Source organism: Apium graveolens, chromosome 11 (genome assembly GCF_009905375.1).
Source record: "Apium graveolens cultivar Ventura chromosome 11, ASM990537v1, whole genome shotgun sequence".
NCBI lineage: Eukaryota > Viridiplantae > Streptophyta > Magnoliopsida > Apiales > Apiaceae > Apium > Apium graveolens.
In genome coordinates, this window is record NC_133657.1 from 14,884,798 (window position 1) to 14,896,639 (window position 11,842).

General features: G+C 35.3%; 2 protein-coding genes across 3 annotated transcripts; one reads left to right on the forward strand and one right to left on the reverse strand.

The window, feature by feature from the left end:
- Nucleotides 1–4,434: 4,434 nt before the first annotated feature.
- LOC141696760 (squamosa promoter-binding-like protein 4) lies at nt 4,435–5,863 on the forward strand. Its single transcript, XM_074500887.1, has 2 exons — nt 4,435–4,840; nt 5,403–5,863. Exons 1-2 carry the CDS (start codon nt 4,533–4,535, stop codon nt 5,632–5,634), a joined length of 540 nt encoding a protein of 179 aa, XP_074356988.1. The 5' UTR covers nt 4,435–4,532; the 3' UTR covers nt 5,635–5,863.
- Nucleotides 5,864–6,142: 279 nt separating this feature from the next.
- On the reverse strand, nt 6,143–11,491 carry LOC141698436 (protein TPX2). Of its 2 annotated transcripts, none has more exons than XM_074503129.1 (22): nt 11,223–11,491; nt 10,487–10,569; nt 10,316–10,395; nt 10,120–10,210; nt 9,936–10,022; nt 9,778–9,839; nt 9,609–9,670; nt 9,302–9,485; nt 9,113–9,206; nt 8,915–9,028; nt 8,709–8,822; nt 8,452–8,622; nt 8,218–8,361; nt 7,962–8,120; nt 7,701–7,832; nt 7,527–7,607; nt 7,320–7,439; nt 7,075–7,241; nt 6,879–6,987; nt 6,716–6,775; nt 6,538–6,632; nt 6,143–6,432 (listed from the first exon to the last, which is right to left on the reverse strand). In XM_074503129.1, the coding sequence occupies exons 1-22, from the start codon at nt 11,374–11,376 to the stop codon at nt 6,315–6,317; spliced, it is 2,481 nt and encodes an 826-aa protein (XP_074359230.1). In that variant the 5' UTR covers nt 11,377–11,491; the 3' UTR covers nt 6,143–6,314. The 2 variants fall into 2 exon arrangements, with proteins under 2 accessions (XP_074359230.1, XP_074359229.1); XM_074503128.1 differs by having other exon boundaries at nt 9,302–9,488; nt 11,223–11,490.
- Nucleotides 11,492–11,842: the final 351 nt, after the last annotated feature.

Below are 11,842 nucleotides of genomic sequence, written 5' to 3' on the forward strand. Positions count from 1 at the left end.
GCGTGGAAAGGAGCAATGGAGGGATTATTTTCACTAACGTATTTGTTGTAGCTACTCTTTGAAGAATTCCCTTCTTGAGACGGTCAAGGAAGGGGATGTCCGTGAAAAGTTTGAAGGCCTCCAGGGGTATGTCTGATAATTGAAGGCTTCTTCCTGTATTCAGCGGGTTTCCTCGTTGGGGATGTGGGGTTAACTCTGGTGTGTGCTCTGGGAACTCTGTTCTTATATTCAACGAGTGTCCTCGTTGGAGAACTTTGATTCATCCTTCACTTTGCACCCAAGAGCCTGGGATCACCTATCAGGTTATCAGGTGGGTTATCCTCATTCGGGGGACAGGGACGCGTCCAGTATTTGGGGTGAACCGTGGGTATACCTGCGTCCGTAAATCAAGGGAGATAGTTGTAGTGGAGTGTTATCCTTGCGCAGGGAAATGTATTATCCGTGAAGTCCTACTATTATGGACGAGTCTTGGGCATTCGCGGTTGGGCCTCATAGTTAGGCATTCCTAAAACTAGCGGAAGATGGATTCTAGAACGGCTTCTACCGGGCTTAAGAATGAGAAGTCTAAGTTCATTAGAATTCTTGTTCCCCAAGAATTACGCCATACTTGATCCCTATATAAAGGGTACGTAGTCACATTGAGAGGGGGTAAGAAGTTGAGAGCTGAAAAGGAGCCACCACTTGCCCTATTCAATCTCAGCCACCAATTAACACACAATCACCACATACCGCTTGATTTTACGGCGAAAAACCACCGTCATAGATCTTAATTCCGGCGAGAAACCTCAAACTTTATTGTTACCAGATTCCTCCGTCAACAATATACTTGAACTACACTTTTATCATTACCTATTCAAGTGTAATTTTTAATAATATTAAAGTACATTAATTCTCATACTGAAATATAATATAGAAATATAATGATTTCAAGTTTAAGCATGTAAAGTCTCATATTGGATTTATCCAGCACTATGTACATTTACATGTGTTTGTGTTTTTACTTTAATATCACCACACATATGATCAATGAGATGTGATAATTAATAAAAAACACTTGATTCTTAATGTTTCATTATTGTCTCTTATTGTCTCGTAATAATGATACTCGACTAGGGAATTTTATGAATATTGATAATATTTCTTATAATCTCATTTCTAATGAGATATAGTCAAGAACATTTGGTAATCTAATATTTGTATCGCATTAAATAAAAACATCATAAATTATAAATGAATAATCGATATAATATAAATATTAATAATCAAAATTTAAATATCTTAATCTAAAATATAATTATGTTATATTTAGGTTACGAACATTAACAATAATTAGTATAATAATTTAACAAAAATTATTTTAAGTATAAAAACGTTGAATCGAAATTATTATACAAATTTAACTTTTAGTGCATATTTATTTAGTATTTTCTTAAAACACCCGAACACTTTATGTGGAGCTATTTGAGAATTTTTCCGAACACCACATGCCTTTTGGTTTGTAATTTTGTTTCAAACCGCATCTCGAATACTCCTAGAATAGAGCGTAAGTTTGTTCATCAAGTGATGAAAGTTAAGAAATTTGATAAAATTTTAGTTAAATATGAAAATTATTTAAAATAAAAATATGCAAAAACTATTTTAGTACCAATAAAAGTTTTTGGTATCAGATTATATTAATGATTTCGGTCATTTTATATATGACAGTAAACTTTTTAAGATTCACATAGCTAGCCTCCTCAAACCCTAAAAAAAGCTCTCTCAGCCTCTTTTTTTCTTCTAGTCGTCGTTCGGGGCTTCCATCGGTTTTCACCGGTGGAAAACCCCAAATCATCTATTTTCCTTGCTTTGGTCATGTTTTTCAATAATACTCCTCCCCGGATAAGGATTTTTATCGTTCAAGATTATATTTTTGTTTGATAAAATCTTTGTTGGGTAAGATTTGTTCCCAATTTATTTGGATTTTGTTTATTCTCTCCTTGTGAGAGTTTGATGTGTTTTTTGGTGTGTTTTGGTGTGATTCGATGTCCAGGACGTTAGATCTGCCGGATTTTCAGAGGTTTGATTCAGTGATAAAGATTTATATGGGATTGCAATTACGATCGATAGCTCAAACTGGTTTTGGTGAAGGCGATACATGTGTATATATCAATTTCAACAAATCGCTTGACTGTGTCTTCATAAAGACTAATTAATCAGCGATATGATCTGTTTTATGTTTGTTCGACTCGATTGTTCTTATAGATGCCGTATGACTTTTCATTATTGAATTAATTCTGTTTTTTTTTTCAAAAAAAAATAGTAAACTTGTTTTAGGATGATTATGGTGTCCTTAGGAGAAAAACTAGGAATTTAGTTTAAAGGGACAGAAAAATGTTTGGGATATCTAACAAATTAATTTTAAATATTTTAAAAATATATATATTAAATTCTCTATAAATTTTAAGAGTTGGCGGGAAGCATGGCTCACGTCAATCCCCCGTTTTCGAGCCCAGTGTCCAATCTAGTTTTGCAGGATTTAACTAGGGCAGCAATCGGTGATTCCACGTGTCAATGGTGGCTCGTGCGATTTTGTGTTCATTAATCATTATGATTTCACTCTTGGTAAATGTTGGTTCGTTATAGTGAATTGGCTCGGGTAGTTATAATTTGATAAAATTCTATCTTAAAAACTGATCACATTAATCATTGCACTGTTCAACAAACACCTTAAAAACAACCATGTTTTTTTGTATATATTCCCCGTGTTTTTTTATAGTAGTTTGACTTTTTTACACTCATTTCTAAGTGTTTTAATTGTATATTTAAATAATAATTTTTATTTTTTTTCGAATAAAAATATATAATTTAAACTTTTACTTATTTTTTTTAAAAAAATATTGATTTGTACTATACATCAATCCATCTTGTGTAGAAAAGTGAAAAAATAAATAAAATAAAACAGAGAGAGTATATCGGTAGACTGTAACTTTGGAGAAGCCTTCTCCTAAAAAACCGAAATTAATAAGAATATTGATAGGTTTACTAAAAAATATGAAAAAAATAAAATTAAGTAGGACAGAACAAGGACAATACATTTACAAGTGACAGGGTTATAAATTGGAGAGGGAATTGGGCCCCCATGTCAGTAGCATGAAATAGTAGCAAATGTAATGCAAGCAATTAGTTGTGCTTGTTTTGGGCCAGAGTCCAGAGAGATGAGGACTATGGGGCCCACCACTTTAAATAGGGAATCGTACACCCTTTCTCTTTACTTGATCAGTGAAAGCACCCAACTAACTCTACACAAACTCGACCACGTTTCGATACTCTATTGACAGCAATTTCTTGACTACAATGCTTTATCCAATCATGTTTTGCCACGTTATCGGCCACTATCCCTCCAGCCCACACAGAATCACATAATCGACTAAACTTCTTTTTTGTTTTTTATTTTTTATCTTTTCTTATGTAAAATGTATGTATATTAGTATATCACAGTACATCTCCCACGTAACACCACGAAATCCTCTTTATTTAACGAAGAAGAGAAGATAAATGGGGGCCACCACTCACGAGAGTAGTCCAATTAATATACTTGCATCATTCTTTCTGGTCCCTGGTACTTCAAACTGTTCAACTCTTTGCCATTAATTTCTTTCAGAGCTGTTTTTATTTTATGTACTTTTGCTAATCTGTATCATTACTTCTTTAGCAACCATAATCGAAATGTCTTCGAGTTATACCAAGTGCAGGGCAGATAGACTTAGTAAACGAGCTGATATACTCACCAACAATTCGGTATTTGGTTTAAAAAACTCAAATTCGATTTAATTTATAAACGAGTCGAACATGAAAATAATTTTAGGATTTGATTTGTAAATGAACTAAACTTAAATATATTATAGTTCGGTTCGAAAGTTCGCGAACAAACAATATTCGTTGATAAGTTCGCTACTAGTAAACACGTTTGTGAATATTAAACATAAGCATGATCGTTAATATAGTTCATGAATAAGTATATTACTAATTATATATGCTCCTTAATCATGTTATGATCCGTCCCTGATCCTAACCCGACTGATTTTAATGAATTAGTTACTTAATATTTATGATATATCATAACTGGCATACTAAAAAGCCTGGTCTTTAGCGAGGAGTCAAGAATGATGTTACTGCTGGAGGAAATACTAGAGTACGACAAAAATTTTATCAGAAAGGGATTATATATAGATATTCTCTTAAGGAGGCACTTAATTGATTAGGTCTAAGTTGATGAAGTCTAAAATGAACTTGAACCCACCTGCATGGACATCTAAAATGATACTATCTGGTACCATCATACATAATTTATGCATGTACAAACAATTTACACAAAAGAATAGAGGGGGTACTAGTACTACTAGTCATGTGGTCCTCAAACATCTCTATCTGCCTTTTCTCACTTTATATTTTCACTCACAACAAAAATTCCCACCATCCAAATATCTTCAAGTTTCATATCTTCAAGAACCTACCTACATTATTATATATAACTTCACTCATTTGTAACCCAAATGGACAAGCATCACCAGATAATCAAGAAAGAACAAGATATGGAGGATGGGCATGATTTTTCTGGGAATGACAAGAAGAAGATCAGAAATAGCAACAATGGTGTGAAGAAATTAGGAAGCAACAGTGGTGGTGTAACTGGTGGTGGATCGGGGAGTCCTGTGAGGTGTTGCCAAGCAGAGAGGTGTAGTGCTGATTTGAATGATGCCAAGCAGTACCATAAGAGGCACAAAGTTTGTGAGTACCATGCAAAGGCTCAGGTTGTGGTTGTTGCCGGAGTTGGCCAGCGTTTTTGTCAGCAATGTAGCAGGTTTGCACATAATTTATATGTGTTGATGAGTTATATATGTTGGGATTTTCTCCCGCATAGCCTTTGATTTTGTCATTGTTACTAGAACTTTCTCTACATGTGCTATATACTGTTTAAATTTGAACTATGTGCTTTGTTTAAGAAGGAAATTGTACGTATAAAGCTGGAAGTTTGTTATATATGGTAATGTGTATTCCAGGCTGCCAAGTTGGTTTGCTTGCAGAGAACTTCTAGTGTCTATTTGATCTAAAGATATGCATATGTACTATCTTAGTTAGGAGTATAATACTAATTAATTTGTTCATCGCTTGCAAATTTTGGTTCTTCTCTTAATAGTTATGTACTCATCATCTGCATAATGTTTCTCAGAAGTGTTAAATCCTCAGTACTAAGTGAGATCATGCCATCAATTATACGAAAGCTTTTGGTTGCGTTGGGCTTTGCAATCAAAACTTTTGCATATTACGCTAAATGTACAACTAATAGAAGAAAAACCTTCAATTATTCACTCACACAACATGGATGATGGATCCATCTATACTAATATACAAATGGTGTTTAGGTTTCATGAGCTGTCAGAATTTGATGAAGCGAAAAGAAGCTGTCGTAGGCGACTAGCTGGGCACAATGAGCGCAGAAGGAAGAGCTCATCGGATTCTCAAGGAGAAGTCAGTGGTCCATCATCTTCTCGAAAAGGAAGCACAGCAGCTGGGGGTAAAGAACTCTGTGGAAAGGTTCAGATAACCTCTATGCAAGAAAATGCTACAACTTTCAAACACTTCCAGATCAGATAAATCAGTGCTTGCAAGTTTGGCCAATGGTTTCATCATCTTCAGCTGTAATATATTCATGCATGCATGTATATATATCCTGTGCTAGCTCTCTCTCTTCTGTCATCCTTGTCAAGCAATTAGGTAATAAGGGAATTACTCTGTGGAACAACAAGTGCATGTAATCTAAAATCTGATGTATAACTACTTTGAATCAGATTTAACATATAAAATTATTGCGTATTTGTTAGTATTTGCATTTTAGTTTTATGCCTGTTTGATGAAACATGAATAAGTTGCGAGCTCTGCAGATTCTTTATATTGGATTGTCTAATTTGCATATTTACTATTCTGAAATTATTTGAGCCAAAACAAAAAATGAAGTCCCCCCCCCCCCCCCAATTAGTACAGTATACATTTTGCCAGTTGAATTTTGTAATCACAATCATATTCTTTATATCTTCAATGAGATTAATCTATATTCTATTTAACCACACTTATTGACTAAGTAAACCACACAACTTAAGTAAAATATTCAATTGTTATGGACATACAATTTAGTTTACAAATAAAGGTATTGACCTTTGAAATTCTGTCAACAAGGAGCCTTATTACTAGATTTAGTTTGCGTGCCAAGATGAGTACAGAGACTGTACTGTACATATTTCAAAGAAATCAGCTCATCCAGGGTTACGCCACTATCATCACCTCATGTTGGAGGCTGCACTTGAAGTTGCGGTAGCTATAATCTTCTTATGCTGCCTTTCCTTTCTCTCCCGAATTTTCAATTTTGGTGACTTTGCCTTTGTCACTTTACATGACCTGTCCCCCAAGATTACGAAAATATACATATTTTTTAGATAGAGGTTAAGAAATTGAAGCATTTATATATATATATATATAAAAATTGAAGTGTTCATCTCATACTTCTGTGGTAAGAACGGATGGTTGAAATTTGGTACTGGTCTTGCATGGGGTACCAGTGTTCTCCTCAGCTGTTTCAAGGCCTTCTCCTCCTCCATCTGCACAGTTTTGTGAATTTCAGTTATATTCTACTATAAACTGTGCAAGAAAGAACAATTGCTACATATTAAACATCTTGTACCATCTTTTCAGATTCAGCTTCTTCTCTGTATCTCTTATATATTACTTCTTTCTCCTTAACCTGCGATCAAAACAGATATATATATTATATTACTTGAAATTGAAACCTTGGCAACAATAAGTCTCCATGTTATTGAAGTGAAAAAGTAACAGAAGGAAGATACCTTTTTGTCAAATTCTGCTCTTTCAACAGCTCGGTGTTCTACATGTAGATCAAATTCCTGAACTTCTGTGAGCGGCTTACGAACTTTCTCAGGAACTGGAATGGGGTCCCTGCACAATTATGACAGCAGAAGTGAACAATAATTTTTAAGAAGGAACCATTTCATGCTGTAATTTGAAAAGAAATTGAGGTCTTACTCTTTTAGGACTGGCTGTGCTTTAAACATTCTCATTCTTGCTTCTTCCCTCTCCATCCTCTGCCTTTCTTCCATTTCACGCTGCAATTCCTCCTCATGCCTCACCAGACTCTCTAACTGGAAAGGTTCCGGTTTTGTGCTTGGTTTTGGCTCCGGTTTTGGTGGAAGCTGCACAAGAAAGTTGATTTTAATCACAGTAAAACAAGTGCAGTTACAGTTAAAAGAACAGATTGAAATGACACATACCACAGGATAGTCAGTAGTATAAGGATATGGATTAGCCTTTGGAACTCTAGCCCTCTCCTCTTCCAACTGCTTCTGTGTTAGCTCCATCAAAAGTTTGCTTTCTTTTTTCGCCCCTCTTTCCTGATATCCCATAGATATGATTACGTTAAGTAACATATAAGAAACAAATTTAAACAATCTGTCAACGATTAGGCGGCCGGGTAATACCTCTGTGTGCAAATGGAATGGGTTTGGTGCAGTGTTTCTTGGAAGTTTTTTGTCACGGTGAGTTTCTGAATTCAGCGAAAGCTGAAATAGAGAACAAATTGTAAAGACAAAGTTTGAAACTCTGCACTGTAAATTGATAAAAAAAAAATTAATTGACTTCTCTGATCTTAATACCTTGTCAAACAATTCAGCAACATTTGGTGGCGGCGGAATCCTTTCATCTATTGCAAAGTGAAATTCTTGAGGAATGGTGACTTGTTTTTTTGTGTTACAGAACACCCCCAGCTCCCCTTTACTTTCAAATATCTGTTATTATAACACGGGAATAATTAAAAGGTACTCCTGCATATATGCTGTAACAGAATAATCTTAAAGGGACAACAGAATAATCTTAAAGGGACAACAAAAATAACATATTAGCAAGGTTTCGCTAACCTTCTTATTCAGAGGTCTGGCTTTAAACTTAGGAATTTTCTCAAGCTCTTCTTTCTCTAGTTCTTCAGAACTTTTCATTCTAGGTGGACGTGCTCTCAATGATGTTTGGAGGGTGGGTGGTTTGGCTTCTGTTAGATGATGAGGTTTCCATTGTTCATTCTATCATGATAGCAAACACGAGTTATCTATTAATATTCTATCGAGCAACCATATTGGCAAACTTTCAGATGACAGAGGTATTTGCAAATTTGCGTACCTGAGGTGCAGATTCTGTTGAAGCTACAGTAGATGTTTCAACCTTATTATTAGCCCTGTTCATGGTTTCCAAGTGAAATTCTTGAAATTTTGGAAGCTGTGGAGTACTTCTAGGTAATGCTGGCAAGCTAGGAGTTTCAAGAATCTGAAATAATTGGGACCAACTACTTAGCACATGTCATGTCCACCCTAAGAAAGAGGCCTTATACATTAGAATATTATAAGAAGAGAGTACCTTTTTATTGATGGGACGAGCCTTGAACTTCGGTATTTTTGCCATCATTTCTTCCTCAAGCTCGGCAGAACTCTTAATCTTGACTATGCGAACTCTTTGGGATGTTTCAAATTCAGGTTCCTTTGGCCTTGTCAATGTGAGTTTAGGTTTCCTAGAACCACCAGCAGCATCCTGGAATTTTAACAACTTATGAGGAACAATGTTCCAATGAAAAAGCGAGTATAAAACAGATGTTAATTTACATTGATTTCACTTACACGGGCAAGGGAACTGCTGGGACGAGATAGTGACGTGTCCCTTGTGTTTGACTGGAACTTGTTCATCATTTCTGCCATTGGAACAAAAGGTGCTGCTGGCTCCCGGGCATACATCTATTCAAAAAAACAGAGCGTTTTGAAAATCAACATCCACAATCCCATAATATGAGGGGATGTGCATCAGTTATATTTGAAGGAAAACCAACCTTTCTGTTCTCTTTACGAGTTATATTATTAGTTGATGTGCATAAGCTGGAACTGCTCCTGACTAAACCAGATCTTGTCTTGTGTGGTAAGATTTGAGGTTTAACATTGAGAATCTAGAATTTGGTGGAAAGGTAATGCATTTAGCAAGCATCATACATGTAAAATGCCAACTGACATGTAAAACACAATGAACTCACCTGTCTAGTTTTTCCTGCATCCAGTTTTTGCCTCTTTATGGCTTGGTTTTCTTGAGCAAAATTCGGAGTCCAAAGTTTGTTCATAATATTGTTCCTATATTAAGAATTTGAACAAATAAAAACTCTGGACCAATTAAACTTTCAGGAAAAGGGCAAATCTCGTAACAGAATAAAAGTTAGATTTCTAACCTTTTCACACTTTCAGGTTTGATGCTTTTAGCTTGTGATAACTTGGGCTGAGTTTTTGACTTCAGTAATGATGGATTCCTCACCATACTGGCAATCTTTCTCGCTGACGTTTGCTTCTTGGAATCAGTCTGTAGTGGGTTACTCTTTTGAGAAATTTGTGGTTTAGGTGTACAAGCTTCAGGTCCTACTATAGTATAGCCATTCAGTTATTATGATGATTAAATACTAGTAAAATACAAGATCCTAAAAGAATGGCAACACAGATAGAACACAACTACACAAGACTGAAGTGCACACACTTTAGTACCTTGGGAACTTGATGTATGAGCTTCATCTAAATTTTTTACAGGTCCGGCTTTTGCTATGACACTGGAAATAGAAAGAGAAAAAATAGCAAACAAATTAAGGGATTGAGGGTATGTATGAATAACAATATCATATACCAATTAATTAACCCAACTCAGGCGGGAACAAACCTTTCATTTTCTCGAATGCATAGAGGTTCCTTAGCTTTAGAAGTCATCTGTTCAGCACCAGCCTGAAAGTTTAAAAAATAATATTACAAAAGACCCTTAAGAAATCGAGAGGATGATTTGATTTACATATACCAAAAAGTAATAAAAATATTATATACCAGCTCAAGCTGAGTTCTACTTTCTGTCTCATTTTCTCGAATGCATAGAGTTTCCTTGGCTTTAGAAGTCATCTCTTTGGCACTATCCTGAAAGTTTTAAGGAAATGTTAGCCTCACCATTAAGAAATTAAGAGGACCTTTCTGATTTATATTCATTCAAAAAAGTAACAAAAAAATTGTATACCGGCTTAAAAAGAGTTCTACTTTCTGTTTCTTCACTCCCATTTGAATCAACTTTTTCTATGACCTCCAAAGGATTTACATCAGGTTGGGGTCTAGTTTATGAAGTGAACAATTCAGAAAATTACACCACGGAAGAGGACAAGGAATACAGAAAAAGAAAACGTAAAGCAAAAATATTTACAAATATGACCACTTACATTGTTTGCTCTATATTCAGAGCAGGAACAGCCACAGTCTCTGATTCAGAAACCGGTGTGGGTTCTAATGGTTCTGGTACCTGCACAGGTTAGACCAAGATTATAAATGCAAGTTCAAATTCACAAGTATACTGAGAAACCTGTATGAACTTCAAGATTCAGGACTTTTACCTTGTGCGGTTGGTCAGCCGCGCTAAAGTCGCAAAGGCTTTCAAGCTGAACATTTCTGCTGGTCTTAATTTTTGGCATAAAAGCTACACAAAATTAACTAAAAGTATCAAACAGTGATCATTGATATTATACAACGAGCATCTCACAACATACGGGCAAACATCACCATCAAAAATTGCTCATGTGAAACTTATTTTGTTATCTCCTGCACTAATAAGGTCCTCAAGAATTTTGTTGATAGCACAGTTTTTCCTTTTGCTTTATCTACTTAAAAAATATAACACGTTTCAATGTGAGGTTTTCTACCATAAAGCAATTTTGTTATTGAACTTTCAATGTGCGATTTCCTACCATGAAACGTGTAATAATATTTGGCAAATATATCTGCACCGGAGTCAATTTGGGGGAAATGGAGAACCAAGCCAGTAAGCCGCATAATTTATCTAGATAAAAATGTTCTCAATATCCCTGATTATTCGAATTCGAGTCCCTGACTAAGGTTCCCAGCGTGATAGAATTATACTTATAACATAAAGTACACAGGAGAAGATACAAACAGCAAAAGCACACAAATCACTACCAATTAATCTGCTCTGTTTGTAACGAAACCCTAGATTGAGCAATAAATCTAACACACATGAAATTAAAGCAATTCATTGACTTAAAGTTAAGCAGATACCATAAATCTGAACAACAAAATGATGTAGAATTAGAAAAAGTAATGAAACGGACTTACGAGACGGAGCGTAACTAAAACTAGTTTGGAACCAGAGTTCGGCTCTCTTCCTCTCTTCTTCCGTCTCTCCTTGATTAAAATCGAAGAATCGCGGGGCCGAGAACTCGTAAATTTCATCGATAATAAGGTTGGTTGATTCACCAACTGCAGCCATGTGTGTGTGTGTGTGTGTTTTGGGTTGTTAAAAAAAAGGAGATGGAAGATTGTAAATGAGAATAAGAGAGGATTTATGTCTGAGAGAGTAGAGCAACGGTCGAATTATTTTTAAATAGGGTAAACTTTGTTTGAATTGAGTTTCTGTGACCCGGATATCTAACGGCCGGGTCTAACGGCTATATTGTTGTCCTACATGTGCTTGTAAAAACACCCTTTCTGGTAGTATTCATCTTAAAAATTTAATTCTTACACAACCAGATATATGGATGATGTATAATTAAAGATGTATAAAAGTCGATGAGAGTCGGCTGTCATTCATAACTATCATCCATCATTTACTATCCCCTCCTTCCATCAAATTCACATCCGAAGAAAATTGATATTTACCTACCAATAAATTAGCAATATATATTGGTAGCTAATAATAACTTTTATTTACCAATAGTATAATGGTAGGAGAATAT

Coding starts and splice junctions, on each gene's coding strand:
- LOC141696760 (XM_074500887.1), top strand. CDS start 4,533: ATGGACAAGCATCACCAGATAATCAAGAAAGAACAAGATATGGAGGAT. Junction 4,841..5,402: donor TTTTGTCAGCAATGTAGCAG/GTTTGCACATAA, acceptor AATGGTGTTTAG/GTTTCATGAGCTGTCAGAAT.
- LOC141698436 (XM_074503128.1), bottom strand. CDS start 11,376: ATGGCTGCAGTTGGTGAATCAACCAACCTTATTATCGATGAAATTTAC. Junction 9,207..9,301: donor AAACCTGAAAGTGTGAAAAG/GTTAGAAATCTA, acceptor TTCTTAATATAG/GAACAATATTATGAACAAAC. Junction 8,362..8,451: donor CTCGTCCCATCAATAAAAAG/GTACTCTCTTCT, acceptor CAATTATTTCAG/ATTCTTGAAACTCCTAGCTT.